Source organism: Hyaena hyaena, unplaced genomic scaffold, assembly GCF_003009895.1.
Source record: "Hyaena hyaena isolate Hyena2069 unplaced genomic scaffold, ASM300989v1 scaffold_45, whole genome shotgun sequence".
In the NCBI taxonomy this organism is placed as follows: Eukaryota; Metazoa; Chordata; class Mammalia; order Carnivora; family Hyaenidae; genus Hyaena; species Hyaena hyaena.
Window position 1 is genome coordinate 4,364,903 of NW_024080677.1, and position 18,032 is coordinate 4,382,934.

General features: G+C 49.4%; 1 protein-coding gene and 1 long non-coding RNA gene across 5 annotated transcripts in view; one reads left to right on the top strand and one right to left on the bottom strand.

Annotated features, from left to right (window-relative positions):
• The first annotated feature begins 970 nt into the window (after nucleotides 1-970).
• On the top strand, nucleotides 971-7,129 carry LOC120230694. Its single transcript, XR_005528120.1, has 2 exons — nucleotides 971-1,220; nucleotides 6,660-7,129. It is a non-coding gene; the product is annotated as an uncharacterized LOC120230694 (long non-coding RNA).
• TCAIM (T cell activation inhibitor, mitochondrial) overlaps nucleotides 4,019-18,032 on the bottom strand; it is a 59,483-nt gene continuing 45,469 nt past the window's right edge. For all 4 annotated transcript variants that reach the window (XM_039230402.1, XM_039230404.1, XM_039230403.1 and 1 more), the window contains 2 exons: nucleotides 12,518-13,261; nucleotides 4,019-4,028 (listed from right to left, as the gene is read on the bottom strand). In XM_039230402.1, coding sequence (XP_039086333.1) covers nucleotides 13,021-13,261 — 241 coding nt within the window. In that variant the 3' untranslated portion in view covers nucleotides 4,019-4,028; nucleotides 12,518-13,020. The remainder of the gene's footprint in view (nucleotides 4,029-12,517; nucleotides 13,262-18,032) is intronic.

Genomic DNA, 18,032 nt, shown 5'->3' on the forward strand with positions numbered 1-18,032 from the left:
TACTGGGTCATAATGAGGGAAAAATCTGTTATAAGATGGCCGACAGGACTGATAAGGAAATACCTGTCTCTGATCAAAGGCTCCCTCTTCCGGGTTCTTCTTCCCACCCTGCTTGTTGCATACATTAATGAGGAATGCGGAAGTAAGTAACAGGGGGAAGCAGGATGATTGTCGAAGAGACCACCAAATACCCAATAGAAGTGAGGCAAGATTTTATTCACCACCGGGGCCAAACCTGATTTCCTGATCTCATGAGAAATGCAGAGAATGGCCCCAAACAAAAGTGGCAGTGAGCTTATATGGATCTCAGCTAGGCAGAATTCGTCATTATTTAGTTAACCAGTTACATTTTACAGCACACCATGGTTACCGATTGCATTGTGACGCTCAGGTGTTAGTTTTGGCAGAGACCTATCAATTTTAAGTTCTTTGTCTTGAAATGACCAACTGTAATTAGACATTTGAGAAGCCATGGGGTAGTGACTACGTGAAAGACAACCAGGGTAAAATGGTGACGTGGTGTTCTGTAACCTTGCGTACAGGGTGTGGGTGTGGTCAACCAGAGCAGGGAAGTACAAGCTTGCCAAGCGGATTTACAGAAGCAGAAATAGCATGTTAGTATTTAACCGTGCTTGAAGTTAACCCACAACACAGGCTATAAATTATTACCTCTGCTGATGCTCTGGGCTCAGACCTCTGGAGAATGATCTCCTCTGAGCCCACCGGTGTAAAATAAACCTCTTGGGGTGTTTGAGTGGCTCAGTCAGTTAAGCATCTGACTTCGGCTCAGGTTATCATCTCAGGGTTCGTGGGTTTGAGCCCCCGCGTTGGGTTCTGTGCTGACGGCTAGCTCAGAACCTGGAGCCTGGTTCAGATTCTGTGTCTCCCTCTCTCTCTCTGACCCTCCCCTGCTCACGCTGTATCTCTCTCAGAAATAAAAATAAATAAATAAAATAAACCTCCCTTCCAAGATCTCCAAGTGCCACTTGGTTCTTCCGCTGGGTGATCCAGACCAGATGCCGCAACATTTTGGTTCCCTGACTGGGAAACCCAACCGCGCTGGCCCATTGTTGCCACCGGTTTGGGGAAACGGTGAGGCGGTGAAGGAATGAGGAATCGTGAAGGAGAAGACCTGTCCTGCTTGAATTTTGGCAGTCTCCAGTTGGGTCGCCTGGGGCTGGACCCGCTCTGCCCGTTCCCGCTGGACTCAAGGAGACTTGGTAAGTGAGGACCTGGAAACGATGTTGGAAACTGGTAAGGCCTGAGCCCTAAATCTGTCCTGTCCTGCCCACCCATAGTGGTGGAGGGGGGAGCTGATCACTCCCCGGAGACCCCAGTGGTCTCATCTGTAGGAATTCTGTGGGAGGGAATCTAATAGCCTCTGGTGTATATGTGAGTGTGAATGTGAGACTCACTCTGGCTTGCCTGCTGGGTTCGATTCTGTGGCTCCGTGGGTGGGCACAAAATCCTACAGAGTCTGAGTGGGCCCATCTGCGATTATGGTGAATGGCATACAGTCTATGGTGGCATCAGAATAGTTTCCAATCGTATGTCACAAAGCTGAGACCTCTACAGCTAAGCGTCACCCAAGTTCCTTCGGGACATGGCCAAACGGGCATCTGTCTGGTCTCTTCGTTAGAGGGGGCACCCCTACCCTTTTGACTTTGCGACACCGCCTCACAAGAACATTTGTGGTTGGGACAGAGCAAACCCACAGCTCCTGAAACTATGAGAACTTTGAGAAGGATTTTTGGGAGTCTATGGAATTATGTGAATTAGAATGGCCCAGTTTTGGTGTCAGATGATGGCCCTCAGAGTGAACCTTAGGTGACCCAACCATCCGCCGCATCTGGCATGTTGTCACCAGATTCCCAGATTGCCCTGATCAGTTCCTGTATCGACTCTTGTTAGAGATTGCTCAAACCCTGCTCCCTTGGGTGCGATTTACCTGCAACAAACAAGGACAGACTAGGTCTTAGTTGCCTCAACAAAATGGCCCAAGGAAGGTCAACAGCCACAAATTCTTGCCAGTGATCCAGAGAAATAACCAATCTTGCCCCCACCAAAAGAACCCCCTGGCTTCTGATACTCCACCACGTTTGGTCTCCCCAGCACCTCTGGACTTGGCAGATCCTCTCTCTCCCGACCAGCAGCCAGACTATGCCCTTGGCCAGATGCAGGCACTCTCCAGATGCAGTCCACAGCTGCTGATACCAAGAGGCTTTCCTCCAGGGAATTGGAGGGGGGGAGGGTAAGAGGCCCATGAACATGCCCAGCAGCAAGAGGAATCCCTCCTCCCCATTATTATGAGAAGCTATGCAAGGTTTACATCCTGTTTGACCTTGAGGCACAAGAGAGCCATGACAAAAGAATCAGGAAGGTCCAGCAGCAAAAGGGGGGAGGCCCAGGACCTCCTTAGCAAGTGGCCAATGAGCCTACTGCAAGGACAAAGGACATTAAAAGAATAAATGTCCCAACTGGGAAAAGTCCCAGAAACCCAGCCGATATGCACAAGAATCATGCAAAAAAAAAAAAAAAAAGGGGAGAGAGGGGTGGCCTCATAAGCCTAGCAGGAATAGATTCAGATTGAGGGGAACCAGGCTCACTTCTTCCTGGTCCCCATGAACCCACAGAAAAAAGTAGGGGGCCCAACTACGACTTATATGTGAACTCGGGGGCCACACCGTATGGCATGAGTTCCTCTACCTACATGAATGCCCTAACCCTCTTGGCCAGGATATACTCTCAAAGCTAGAGGCCCAAGTATGGGAGGCAGCAGCCCCCAACTGGATCCAAATGGGGACTATTCTGTGCCGAGGCCCAACCAAGCGGCCCACCTGAATTCAGAACTGCCTTCCCCCCCCGGTGTGGGCTGAGGACAACCTCCCTGGACTTGCCCACAACCAGACCCCTGTCATTGAGGAGTTAATCCCAGGGGCTCAACCACAGAAACAGCGGCAATATTGCCTCCCACGAGAGGCAAGGGCAGGCATCCAAAAAAGCAAGTGAAGAGCCTAAGTAACGCCATTTTGAGATGAAGGCCCCCATTAAGAGCAACCTCGGGCTGCACGTAGCCCCAGTTCCAGGAAAAACTTCGGCTGAAGCCACCCTCGGGCCACCCTCGGGTCAGCCAATCAAAAGAAGCTAAGAAAGATAGGAGAAACTTTCCTGTGGTCTGAGTCAGGGTCTGGGGACTCTAGATAACTACTTTGTACAAACTATCCAATCACTCACCGCTTGCCTGAACCCCACGTGGGCCCTTTGAGCTCACCTCATAATTGGTCATTTTCAAAGGAATCTCAAAAGTCATGATTGGGTCCCGCCAAAAGTAACGGACACCTCACAGATACTGAATGGTCAAAACTGTTGCCATGGGTGCTGTACAATTATGATTGGTACTTATGTGATGATGCTATGTGTACAACGTGTGCACTGTAACACCCCCGTCCCTTACCCCATAAAAACCCTGCTCGCTATTGTTCGGGGCTTCACCCTGCTGCCACTGCGCCGGTTGACAGGTGAGCCCCTGCTCGAGCTTGTAATAAAGACCCTTATGTACTTGCATCAGTGCCGGCTCCTTGGAGGTCTCTGGGGACTCGAGATTTGGGCATAACACAAGCATTCTGGTTGAATGCCAATCACCCTGGAGCACCCTGCTGTTGCCATCTAAGAAGCCAGGAGGGGGGCTACCGACCAGTTCAAGCCTTGTACCCGGTGGTCTCGAACCTGTACACCCTTCTCAGCCAGATCCCAGGCTCTGCCAGCTGGTTTACCTGCCAAGACTTAAAGGATGCCTTCTTCTGCCACTGCGTGGCCCCCCAGATCCAACCCTTGTTTGCCTTTGAATGGACCAAACCAGACACAGGGCATTAAAAAACCTGCCCTCTTGGGAAAGCACTGGCCAGAGACCTCGCCGGCTTTCCAAGGGAGGCCACACACAGACCCTTCTCCAGTATGTGGATGACCTCCTCCTTGCCAGCAATACCCGAGAAAATTGTACAGAGGGCACAAGGGTCCCCCTCCAACTCCTGTGAGACTCAGGGTATCGGCACTCATGCAAAAAGCCAACAGCAAGTCTGATACTTAGACTTCCTCCTCTCCCAAGTTAAGAGAGTAATAGGGCCAGAATGAGATGAGAACTCCCCCCCCCCCCCCCCCCCCCCCCCCCAGTCTGGACAGAAGAGGCCAAAGCCACCTTCTTAGAGATAAAGACTGCCTTGGGGCAGGGACCAGCACTTCTCCTGAAAATAGAAAAGCCTTTTAATTTATTTGTGCATGAGAAAGAAAAGGTCACCCTTGAGGTTCTCATACAGACAGTTGGCCCTTGGCAATGGCCAGTAGTAACATACCTGTCGAAGAGGCTGGACCCAGTGGTGGCAGAATGGCCATCGTGCCTTGGGGCACTAGTGGCCACAGTTCTGCTCATTAAGGAAACCAGGGGCTCCTCTGCGAAAATCTATGGGTCACTCTTAAAACAGTGTGGACACTGAACCCTGCAACTTTCCTACCTACTGAGGAAGGGAAACCGGATCATGACTGTTCTGAGGTGACTGATGAAGTAGTCACAAGCCGCCCAGATCTGGGTGCCAGGCCCTACAGAGTCCAGACCTCATCTGGTTCGGTGATGGTGGCAGTTTCATCACAGAGGGCGTTCAAAAGGCAGGGTATGCAGTGACATGCCTTAATATGAGCCCTCATATTTAGCAAGGACAAGAGAGTTCGACTCCCGGTACGCCTTTGCTACACATACATGAGCCTATCTACAAAGAGGAAATACTAAAGCTCCCTGAGGCTGTCTGGCTTCCAAAAGAAGTTACAGTTCCCCACTGCAAAGGATACCAGAAGGGAGACAACCTTACAGCACGAGGAAATGGTCTAGCAGACAAAGCAGCCGAGATGGCAGCAAGTAAGGAGGTAGATGTAGCTCCCTCCCTTACCTGTGCCGCGACCAGGATTTCAAAGAAGAAATTGTTCCCCGGTTCTGCTTCCCAGTCACAACCCACAGCGTTAACAGGCCTGCGTTGCTGGCGGACTGCTTACCGGCCTCAGAGCTCAGGGAAAGTAGAGCAGGTGAATCGCACCATCAAGGGAACCTTAGCCAAGTTCTGTCAGGAATCAGACCTCCTGTGGCCAGCCCTGTGGCCCCTGGCCCTCCTGTGTGTCCGTTGCACACCAGGAACTCAAGGCTTCTCCCTTCTGAGAGGGCCCCAATCTCTGTAGGATCCCCTGTACACTCCCTCTCCCCAGGGAACTCAGTCTAGGTCACAGACTAGAAAAAGACCCTCTCGAACCACAGTGGACTGGACCATACAGTGAATCCACCACTCCAGGGTCAAGAGGGCCAATCCTGAGGGCTCCCAAACCGGAAGACTGACCCAAGTCCTATCCTCATCCCTGCTCCAGGCACACTCTGGAAGCTGGCTGGTCTGTGCACGGCAGAAGCTTGAGGAATCACCCGTCCGATAAAATAGACGGTCCTTACTCTTTGACATCCGATAGGCAAAGGTTGCCCCAGAAAGCTGGGGAAACAGCAAAAGTTCCTGTTTGTACTCACCTTCCTCTTATGGATAAGATGTTCTGTTGGTACTGATTGCCACTAATCTGGGCCCCATTTATAAGACCAGGGCACCTTCAGTGAAAAAAAAAACCTGAGGGGTTTAAAAGCTTAAATACGGTGTAACCTCTTTCGGTCTGTTGGGTTGCCTGCCAGTAGTGTTGCTAATACCATTTTGGGGAAGTGTTTTCACCAAAACGTTAATGCTTAGATTAACCTTTAGCCTTAAGGCTCAGGCTAAACAAGCTACCTGTACTCCTAGGGGCAGGAATAGCCACGGGGACAGGGACTGGCATAGGAGGCATAGGCTGTTCTGTGGGACTAAAACTGGGTGACTCCCTAGTGACCCTACAGAGCCAAATCAGTTCCCTGGCAGGAAATGCCCCCCAGAGCAGAGGCACTTGACCACTTCTCTGCCGAGAAAAAGGGCATCTGTATCTTCAGAAAAAATGCTCTTACCTTGTAAACCAGTCAGGAAACTAAGGGGAAAAACACAGACCGTAATAAAGATGATGCCCTCTAATACAGAATAGATCTGTTTAAAGGGGCATCAAAGGGGGGAATGATAGGGAAAAATCCTTTCTAAGATGGCCGACAGGACTGATAAAGAAATACCTGTCCCTGATCAAAGGCCCCCTCCTCCGGGTTCTTCTTCCCACCCTGCTTGTCGCCTGCATTAATGAGGAAGGCAGAGGTAAGAGGCTATAAATTACTCCCTCTGCTGATGCTCTGGGCTCAGAGTTCTGGAGAATGATCTCCTCTGAGCCCACCCGTGTGAAATAAACCTCCTCCCTTCCAAGATCCCCGAGTGCCGCTTGGTTCTTCCGCCGGGTGATCCAGACCAGATCCCGCAACAGTATAATGTACTCCACTGCAAAGGACGTCCCTCGTGGACTCCTATATCAAGAATTAAACATTTCCTTCCTCACAAGACTACTGTGCCAGATGACAGGCCTTCTTATTCCGTGAGCTCGTGGAAGCCCTCAAATTTCTCTTCAAATGACAGTGAAGGACTTGAGGAAAATTTTGGTCAACTATCTAAGGCCTTTTACTCAGGCTTCTTTTTCTCATGATAATATTAACCTTATTTTGTTGTCTTTTACAGTTTCTTCCTGCCTGGTGCCAAGACTTCTTCACCACCATAACCTGTAGCTGACAGATGAGCCTTTCTACTCAAGGAGGTTCAAGTATGTTGAATCGGCTGTTTCCTTTGGTGACTCCTACAAATATATATATACTGACAGGTCTGACGGGTCAGGAAAAAGACACCAAGATGGCAGATCAGACTCCATCTTATGGCTGCCTCAGGACATTCCCGCCACCAGCTTCCCACTCCCAGTTTCCAGCCACTGGTTTCTCAAAAGACGTGTCGCCTCAGCAGAAACAAAACCCAAACCCAAAAAAAACGAGACCAAATAAGGAAACCTGCCCTCGCCGGGCCTCGACCCGGAGCTACAGTCCTCTATATACCCCTCTCCCCAGTCTCTGGGCGCGACTTCCCCCGGCTTGCTTCTACCCCCAAGGCGCGGAGCCTCACCGAGAGCCCTTTACAATAAAGGTGTGTTCAGTCCTTTCCCTTTGGCTCCTTTATCTTTGGTTCATCACCCTCTGTTATCTCAGCCTTACATATACCTCAACTGATCACTGTTGACCCATAGGTAGGGACATTTCAATGCCCCTATTCAGCAGGAAGACGTTACAGAAGATAAGACCTTCCTTCCATTTTCAGCAACCTTAAAATTTAAGGATCAAAATTGTTCAGGGGGGAATGATGTGGGAAACCAAAGCAGAAGGAAACGGTAGATAAAATTAAATTTCCTTATAACCTGCAGCTCATTGACAAATACTTGAGGCTGGCAGAGTATGACAATACTCCAGGAACTCCCCACTTTCTTAATGTTAATGCTTTGCTAGAGAGAAAAACAACCTTGGCTTCACAATAGCCAGGCCTCAGGGATCCTGTGAGGCTTCTTTAGCATATGGAAATCTCACTGGAAAGTTCCTGCTGCCTTACCTCCCCCAACTCCCAAGTATATCATCACCACTCCTCACAATCTCACAGCTCTTTCTGTCCATGGATTCTGTGCCCATGCCTTAATAAAATCGCATTTTTTGCACTAAAGACATCTCAAGAATTCTTCCTCAGTGTTGGCTCCGGATGCCCACCACCACTCCAAAACCACATCAGTTTCTACAACCTTATTGTGCTTTTGTGTTTTAATTTGTCCTGCTTTATAGAAAATGTTTTTTCTACTTTTGTTTTGAATTTATTGAAGCCTTTAAATTCAACTTTTCCCCTCTATACTATGGTAGAAGTTATATGCTATTTCTGTTATCTGAAAACATCATGCATTTCATACTATACACATACTTACATTGTACTTCTATTCATTTATAAAGTTATTATTTCTACCTCAATTTCTTTGAAACACTATCTCTACTCACTTTCCATCTTTAATTTTTTCTTTTTTAAGTTGTTTTTATCAAATTAAAAACTGAAAATGAGTAGCTATTATACAAAGTTTTAGAGAGCAAAAATTAATTATTAGATGCTCAGACAGAACTCCTTAAATCTCTCCTACTTCCCTTTTTCATTTAACACTGACAATATGTTATAGACTTCCTTCCAGGTCAGCTTATATAGACTTATAATAAGTTTCCATGTTATTGTCTAATGTTTTGTTTTTATTCCACAAACTGCACATTTTTATTATTGTTTTATACAGTGTTGACTACTGAGGTAGACATCTTTAAATACAATTTACTTCTGCCCGGTTTTTAACCTTACGTAAATGGAGTAAAAAAGTACTTCTTCTTGCATCTTTTGCTCAAAATTATGTTTGACATTTTATGCATGTGACTACATGTCACTATGCTTTAGTTTGTTTTATGGTATTCTGCATGATAACATAACTGATGTCCAGACACTGGGCTCTTTCCACTTTTTGGCCGAGCTCACTGGGAATGTCTACGTCCACCACTATGAAATAACGCCAGATCGTAACGGTTCTTCTTGTTAATGCTTTATTTTGCCAGATTTCTTCACATTTGCCAATATTTTGTTATAAATTGTATAAATCTTTATAGATATGCTATAAAAAGCAACACAATCTCATCTTTACTCAAAGCACCAATGTTATCTTTTGCAAAGTCTGCCTGCCTCTTCATAGCCACAGCCCCTAACTGTCTTGGTTGAGTGTACAGAGTGGTTATTTTTTTCAAACGTGCAAGGAACCAAATTATTCAACTGTCCATGTTAGGGCAGGCCACAGTTGGGAGTTACTTTCATTAATAATACTGGGTCCTTAACAACTCTCCTTGCATACTGGATAATTCCGGCCAGAGACTGTCTTTCTTACAAGACTTGGCTAAAAGCAGCTGGAAAAAAGCCAACAAATTCACCATCCTGGATTCTTGTTACCATTTTCCAAATACCATCCATGTGGTCAAACTGTGCTCTAACCCCCAGATTAAAGCAGATTGCAACCTGGCCGAACATTTTACTTGAAGCACCAGCTTCCCATCTCTGCCACGCTAAATGCTAGGGTTTCTAGTATTAGGGAAAAGTGGAGAATAGAATGGACGTCTTTGTTATAGTTTCCTCCGGCATCATTTCCCCGCCTTTAGACCAGCGCTTCTCTGCAAGGGGACATTGGCAATGTCTGGAGACAACTGGGAAGAGGGTGACAGCTAGTGGATAGAGGGCAGGGTACTGCTAAGTATTCTACAATCCACAACACACTGCCTTCTCTCCCCACCCCCCAGCCCCGCTCCACCTCCCACACCCTGGAGGAATCATCTGGTACAATATGTCAGGAGTGCTGAAGTTAAAAAACACTGTTTGAGGCATTTCTTTAGGTCTGATTGTGGTCACCTTGAAAATCTTTATATTTCCCTAATTCTTGATTAGCTGAGCCTACAAATCTCAGCTGGTGGCTGGTTTTTCTCCATATGTTAAAGATATTCCACAAAACTCCATCATAATTGATGGCATCAGTTATCTGTCTTCTCTAGCTACTTTCTAAAGGCTTATCTTTAGTGTTCCATGGTTTTGCTACTATGTAACTTGTTATCTTACTTGGGATTTAGTGGAGTCCCTGAGTATTTCTGTCTTTCATCAATTTTGGAGAATTCTCAACTTTCTATCTTTGATGTAGCCTTCCTGCCTCTTCTAGTTCTGTTCTAAAGGTTTCTCTCTCTCTGCTCTGTATGCTGTCACTTATTCAAATTTTATTTCTCCTCCTCTCTACTACTCAAGCAATATGGCAAGAGCCTTAGTCCTCTTACATGAGAGACTGTGTTAGGGTACTTCAGAGAAACAGAATCAATACGAGATATATATATATATATATATATATATATAGTGTGTGTGTGTTTTATAACTAGGAGAGTTATTGTAAGGAGTTGGCTTACATGATTATGAAGGCTGAGAAATACAGCACCAGGAAGGCCGATGGTATGGCTGCCATCCAGGTCAGAGGCCAAAGGCAGGAGGAGACCAATGTGCCAGCTCCAGGAGAGTCAGGTAGAACTTTTATTTTATTTGGGGCTTCAACTGATTAGATGAAGCCCACCCACAATGGGGAAGGCAGACTGCTTTACTCAGTCTAGGGATTCAAATGTTAATCTCATCCAGAAACACTTTCACAACACATCCAGAAATAATGTTTAGCGAACATCTGGGGCCTAGTCAGGTTGACACATTAGCCATCAGAAACCCAACTTTTAATTTTACTCATTTGGTAAAGAGGCAGGTCCGCTGCCTGCCCGGACCCCTCACAGCCCCTGGGACATCTGGGCTCCAGGCCTTGTCTGCCGCAGGGAGAAGGGCCTCGGGCATGTCTCCTATTTTGGGTGTTTCCTCACATGCAACGTGCATCAGCTTGGCGGGAAAATTGCTGTGATGCTTCGTAACAGGTATGTCCCCCCCACCCCCCCCGAGGGAAGGGTTTCGAGTGACCGGTGGCCTGAGCTGGCAAGAGGCAGGGAGTGCAGGGAACGAGAGGGTCCCGTGGCCCTGACTCAGGTCTGATCCGTCTGGCCACCTGCTGCCCCACATCCCCCTCCTCGTCCTTAGGAGCGAGGGGAACCTGGACTGGCGGCCGAGGACCATCCATGGGGGGCTCTGCATTCCTGGGGCAGACTCCCTGAGGGCGGGAGGAACTTCCAAGAGCATGATCTGGTGTCTGCTTTTAGAGATGGGGAAACTGAGGCCGGGTGAGGCCTTGCCCAGGGCCGCTCCGTGCAGGGAGTCCTACCAAGGTGCCCTGGATTCAGTCGCTTCTTACGGAACAGGCACCTGCAGCGACCGTTCCGGGTCCCAGGGCTCCTGGTGGGGATCTGTGGCAGGTGGCACAGGTCACGGGCAGTCTTGGCACAGGGAGGCGGCCCCTTGGGGCCAGCGAGCTGCCAGGCCTCAGCCAACGCGTCAGTGGTTCCTGCACCCTGGGTGTGGGCGCCAGCCTCCCGGGAGCTTGGGCTCCCCGCTCTGGGGCGGGTGGTGGAAGGGCACCAGGGCCACAGCTCCTCCGCAGAGGCGCCCAGAGCCTCGGCGCCGCCGTCCCCCACGGGGCTGATCTGGTCTAACGGGCTCACTCCGGGGAAGCACAGCCAGGCCCCGCCAGGGCGGGTGGGGTGGGGTGGTGAGGCTGGATTAGGGGGGAGGGAGGAACACGGGTGCCGGGACAGTGGCCGGAGCCGCCGGGGTTCCCCTCAGGGGCCTCTGCCTGGGATGTGCAGAGTCCTCGCAGGTTCTAGAGGAGACTGACTCCAGACGCAGCCCTGGCCTCTCTTGCTCCACCTGCCCATTTCAGTGCCCCCCCCACTCTCTCATTAGCTCGGGGGGCTGCCTGGAGGTAGAGGTCTTTAAGAAATGAAGGAGGAAGTGGGGCTTGGGGAGACCTGTCCTGCAGACTGATGTGGCTTTTGATGTAAGTGAGGCCATCAATCTCTTGTAATTTCTTACGTCATAAGAGTTGTAATGCCATGAACAACTGAATAAGAAGAACAATAATCTGATTAATGGATTATTTATTAACAATCAGTTCTCAGAGTCCAATTCAAAACACATTACTGAGGATTCTATATTAGTTGATTTTAGAAATGGCATAATTCAAAACTATTTTTCAATAAATTTTCTTACATGACTTTTAAGGAAGGAATTTTTCACCCCCATCATTTGGCTCTGGAAAATCTTTATAGGCAACATTTTTACATTAGGGAAGAAAAAAACCAGTAAAGTTGCTACTGAACGTTCACAGGGATGATATGCGCAAACTATAAAGATTACACATCAGTTCTTTTAAATTCAAACACACATTTGAATTTAAACAGTTTAAACAATCGGTGTTTTAGATGAATTTGAAATATACTTTAAGAATGGTAAGCAGCTCCTTCCCTTTCTGAGGCACCGTGGGGAGAAAATTCCTTTCTCGTTTCTTCAGCAAGCAGGAGGAGCCACAAACACGGTGTCCCAAACTAGATTCCCCTTATGTCCTGAGAAGCAAGCGGAAGAGGTTTTGGATCTGGTGAAATACGTTATCTGAAGGCAAAGAACTGCAGAGAGAGAAGCCCCGTGTTTCCAGAGCGGGCTCCCCGTGGCCCTCAGGGCCGGGCTGTGTTGTGTCCGCACATGTGTGGCTGCGAGGGGCTTTACCCCGCGTGAGAAACACCAGCAGGAACAGGAAGACCGGGCTTGAGGGGGTGACAGTCCCTTACGGCCTGGGCCATTTCACACTTGACTCTACTTGCTGGAGTCTGTGGGACACAAACAAGGGTTTCTCCAGATAGTGTGGCCGCAAAAAACTCGAGTCCCCTCACTGATCCAAAGGCCTTCACTGTGTTGTGTCACGCTACCAGCAGTTGTGACGTATTAATGGGCAGGAAAACTCACCTAAATTTTCTGTCACTAAGATGTTTTAACAAACTGGTATCAGACTGCTGAGGTCAATGTCAATACCATACATACATTCAGGAAAAATCTGGTTATCTAATTTTTGCCGACCGTCAGTCTTCTGTTTTGGATGCAGCTGTCCCTTGCTGGCTGCAAAATGCGAGTTCGTATCCGCCCAAGAGATGCAGCTACAAAGCTGTGTGTTGACGGAGTCCCATCACTTCGGAGCTGCACTAAATGAGGCCCGGTCACGCTTCCCCACGTTCCCGCACATACGAGTACATATACTCAGGTCCGCAGGGCCCTCACTTACATACCACACAGTAGGTTCCCATATACAGACAGCTTTGTTCCCAGTCTTGCCAATCAGACAGGAAACACCGTAAAGACTGGGAGAGAAAACCTTTTGAAACAAGTTTTGCAGCAGAAATTAATTTTAGAAAAGGTCTACTTTTAGAGCAGCAGTTAGAAACTTTGTTCTTATAATATGTAAATAATACTGTTATATTAAATTGTGGATTTAAATAAGCTTAACGGTCTCTTGTCTCTTCAAAAAATAATGCAGCTTCCTGTGTTACTTAACGGCTTCTCCATCCTTCCAGTTCCAAGGAATACAAACGTCCCCGTCTTGCATGACAGAATAAAAATGTGAAATGCACAGGTGCATCCCTCGGAGGTAAGGCAGTGACTGTTCTAGAAGTCTCTTACAACAATCCACCATTTGTATACTAGAAACACTGGGCTCCTTATAAAACTTTTCCAGAGAAAATTTCTTCGTCGAAGCCTCTATCAATTCATTTTCAATAACCTTTAACCTGTTATATTGAAAATAAACATAATATTGCTACAAGCTATCACCAAATAAAATAACAAAGTATAGATCGAATTTTACACATCAGGGTTCTAACTTTCTACTCTCCACACTGAAAATGGTGTTGCCCACAAGGGGCAAATTACACGCTCACAAGACATGCCAATAGTTACTGCGCATGTATCTCTGAAAGTGTTTGTTAAATCTTTTTAGCAGCAATGGGTAAAAATAGTGCATAATTTAAAAGTTCTAATCTTGCCTCACTGAGCCGCTGTCAGTGACCAGAGAAGCAGAATGCAGGGTGTAAAAGCCTTACTTTTAGGAACCACCTGTACTTGGACCCTTGGACAGGAATGACTCCTGGAAATTACCAAATACCCAAGCTGGCCCCCTGAGGAGGAGGGGCTGGCTCCACTCCCTTCCCAACCGGCAGCTCCCTTTCTGCTCCCTCCCCTTCCCCTTCCTACAGGCTACAGGGCCTCTTCCATCAAGGGCCTGAGTGAAGCAGACAACTCGGGGGCAGAACTTGGTGTCTTAAATACATTATCCCACAGGTGGTCAATGTTTACGGATGTTTTAATCTTTGTTTATTTTGAGAGAGAGAGAGAGAGACAGAGACAGAGACAGAGAGACAGAATCTGAAGCAGGTTCTAGGCTTCAAGGTGTGAGCACAGGGCCCAACATGGGGCTCGAACTCACCAGCCATGAGATCCTGACCTGAGCCAAGGTCGGACAACCAACTGAGCCACTCAGCTGCCCCTATGGATATGTTTTAGTAAATAGATTCGATCCTCCAAAGCTCAGGATGAGTGAGAGAGGCCTCCGCCTTGCCATGCCCTCCAGGGGTGTGTGGAACAGTGTGTGTACCGCCTGGGAAGCCCAGGGGAAGTTGCCAGTGTTAAGGGTTTCTGAAGAAGTCTAATTGAAGTTAAGCGCTGGCTACAAATACCCACATGCCCTCTATTTTCCCACTTTTAATCTCTGCATGAAGGAGAGAAGTAGCATTAAGTGTCTGTAAGCCTAGACAAATATATGCAGACAGACAAGGCCCTGCAGTCACCAGCTCTTAGTAGCAGGAGTCTGTAATCACAGACTCGCTCCCTTCAACAAAACCCAGAACACATTCTCAGGTGCTGCTAGTTTTTTTTCTAGAAGATTCTAGACAATGCTGCTTAGCGATTCAAGGAGTTGGAGAGCAGTTAGTGTTGACAGGTTCTCAGAATGTTCCAGGTGGCCTTGTGCCCACTCCTTCCAGGATTAGACAGGAAGAACCGTAGGTACCATCAATAGCAGGGACTGACAAACTTTTTCTATAAAGGGCTTTTTTCACTTGCTTAAAAAAAAAAAAAAAAAAAAGGGGTATTATTAACAATCTGGCTTGAAATGGGAGCTTTGCATTGTGGCCGAGTTCCTGTGTGGTTTCCCAGGCACACATGTTTATACACATCTCTGGGCAAGGCCATGTATTCCCGATCCTTCTAAGAGAAGCCTCTGATCTCATCCCTGGGTTGTCCTGACCCCTAGACCACAGCCGTCATAATCAGGGGGGCCCAGCAGTCCATCTGGGGGCAACCTTGGGGAGGAGACTCAAGCCCACTGAGGCCAGCCTTTGCTAAGGCCCTCTCCAGGGCTGTCCCCTCCACCAGGGAGGCAGTGGGGAACAGCCTTTCCCTTTTTGGGTACCTCTGTAGTCTGTAGACTAAATTATTTTTCATTTCCTTATAATTTCTTTGCTTTATTCTGTTCATAGCTCAACAACAGAGGAAAAGGGGACGCACAAACAAGAGAGACTGACGTGGGTGGTACATTCTTTACCTTCTAAAGCTATGAAACGGGCCAGACATTTCCTAGGGGGAAATGAGCCTTCTTTCCCCTGACACAAATTATATTTACTTTAAAAAAAAAAATAAAGCTTAACTACTCTGCCTTTGATATCGAATGTGTGTCTGTTTGCATTGTATTGCCCTAGTGACTGATGTCGCGGGGGCTGTTTAGGCACCTAAGTCCTCAATAAATAGTCGTTGAGTAAGTGAACATTCTTTTTTTGATCTTCATTTATCTTTGAGAGAGGGAGACAGAGTGTGAGCAGGGGAGGGGTAGAGAGAGAGGGAGACACAGAATCCCAGGCAGGCTCCAGGCTCCCAGCTGTCAGCACAGAGCCGGACACAAGGTTCTAACCCACGAACTGTGAGATCACAACCTGAGCCAGAGTCAGACACTCAACTGTCTGGGCCACCCAGGTGCCCCAGTGAGCATTCTTTAAATGGTTGTTTCCCCTACATGTCGGTATCAAAATTATTTAAACATTCTTCTATTACTGTACACTTCGATTGTTCTCAGTGTGTCCAAGTGACATTACCATCTGTGGTATGGGACACAGGGCAGGAGGAAACATGAGTGAATCACCAGAGACCCTGCGTGAGGGCAGCCTGTGGGACGCTGGTTTACCGCGAGGCCCGGGTACCCCAGCTCACGACCACCCTCGGTAAGAGCTGTGCAGTTTCCTACTACCTCCTCCAGACCAAGTCGGGGTTCCACACACCGTGCCCACCTTCTGCCTGGCAGCTGCGCGACATGAAGAGGCAGGGGCTACGGGTCCTGCAGTCTGGAGGCCACGTGGGACCTAGATGTTAGCCTAGAACAGTGGCTTTACACCGCCCAGCAAGGGGGTGCAGAGGGACTCCGAGGCCCCCAGCTCCCTTCCTCTTCAGACAGAAGGCCTGCGGGCTTTTATCTTTTTTTACAGACTGCATCTCTGCTTGGAAATGCACTTTGCAGAGATGTGCGGCTAAGAGGTGGAAGCCGTGGGCTAGGAAGACCCCTCATGTGAGGAAAGGCAGTAGTCTCAACCACCCCAAAACAGCCCTGCTGGGGCGAGGAGATGAGAGAGAGAGAGAGAGAGAGAGAGAAGGGGAGGGGAGGGCGGGGCAGAGGGGAGAGAGAGAGAGAGAGAAGGGGAGGGGAGGGGAGGGGAGGGGGAGGGCGGGGCGGAGGGAAGCCCTGGGCCCGGGGTCAGGTCTGCGGAAGGCTGAGGGCAGGTGTACCAGCAACAAACGGGCTTCCCCTCCATGGGCACCGAAGCAGGGCTGACGCCTCCAGGGTCAGAGCAAGGTTCAGGCAAGGGCCGTCACTGCCTTCGGTCCATCAACTCCCTGAAGGCCCCCGCGGGCCACGCCCGGACCCTGGCCCTGGAGGGAGGGAGAGTGTCTGCCCTCCTGCGGCTCACACTCCGCCTGGGCGCACAGGCAAGGGGCAAATACGGACGCGAGCCCGTCAGAGGCGACGGTGGCGAGTGTGAGGGAGCAAGGCGGACGGGGGATGAGGAGGGGGAGCCGCGGGGGGGTGAAGGGCAAATCGGGGGGACTGGGAAAGGCGCTCCCGTCCAGCTGGGGCGAAGCGAGCGCGCTTCTCGCAGAGGAACTCACTCTGGCTGCTGTGAGAAGGCACGGCATTCACCTGACTGACAGGAAGGAACTTTCAAAAGCCAACCCGCGTGACCTGCATCTCTCTGACTTCCTCGAAATCCAGCAGCAACACACGGATCCTACACAGAGGCCACGAGAAAACAGAACAGCTCCGCCAACAGAGGCGTCAGCCCTAACGATGAGGACGGGGATGGGGGGTGGGGGGAGGGGCAGGGCTGCTCCCGAGGGTTCAGGCCGGCCCACCAGAGAGAAGAGCGGCATCTCCACCACGGGAGGTCACCAACCGGCCCGGGAGGGTCCTCGTGCCCACGAGCCGTCACCAGCCCCACGGGCCACCAGAGAGGCGTAGCCTCTTCACTTCCTTTACACACAAACCCATCCCGTCGTTTCTCGCCAATATGACGGGCGTGGCCTCCTCGGGCGGCCACCGCTCTCCCTTCCGGACGAGCCATCGGCAGGGACGGAGGGGCGCGCAGGCCGCAAGGCAGGAGGGATGTGGTGCACCGCTCGGTGGTCCCCTCAGACCCTCTCCCTTCGGGGCGCCAGTCTCGGTCCCCTCGTGTCCCCCCCCCACGCGCAGCCGCTTCTCGGGGCCACCGCGCCCCCTTCCGTGCCCCGGTGCCTGCCGGGAGCGCGAGCCTGCGTGTCCCCGCTGCGCCCCGCTGCCCGGCACGCGCACCTGCCCCCGGAAACACTCCCGGGCGGCAGGGAGCGGAGGGCCCCGGGCACACTGCAGCCCTGGCAGATGCCCGCTCCGCATCCAAACCTCCTCTGCCAACATCTTTAGAAAAACCACCCTGTTTTGAATGTAATATCCTCCTTTCTTCACAGTAGAAACAGTACCACGCAGTATCCACTGCCCACAGAACAGGACTGTTGGCTAGGATTCCTTCACAGATCGAACCACACAGGGACAGGCCTGCGCATGCATGGCGACAACGTTTTACTTTAACATCTCTTCTCAGTTACTTAAACTCAGACTCTGCATCAGTAGTTCTCAAAGTTTTAAACCGTACACATGCCTGTCATCTTTCTTTCCGACACTCTTCTCTTTGTTCTGCTCCTGAGTTGACCTTTATATTAATAAGCCCTGCTTCTCGAATCGAGGCACATGGTGGTGATAACATTTAGACTCGTGTCAGAAAACACCAGGTGCAATTCCTGGCAGAATAAGGTGGGGGATAAGTACAGAATATGCACCAACGAGTCAATCTTCTAAGTTAATGCAGTTTTTATGTCCCACATTTATGATTTTGAATACCTGCATTTTTATTTACTCATTATTATTATTTTTTAATGTTTATTACTGAGAGAGCTCGCGAGCAGGGAAGGGACAGAGAGAGAAGGGGA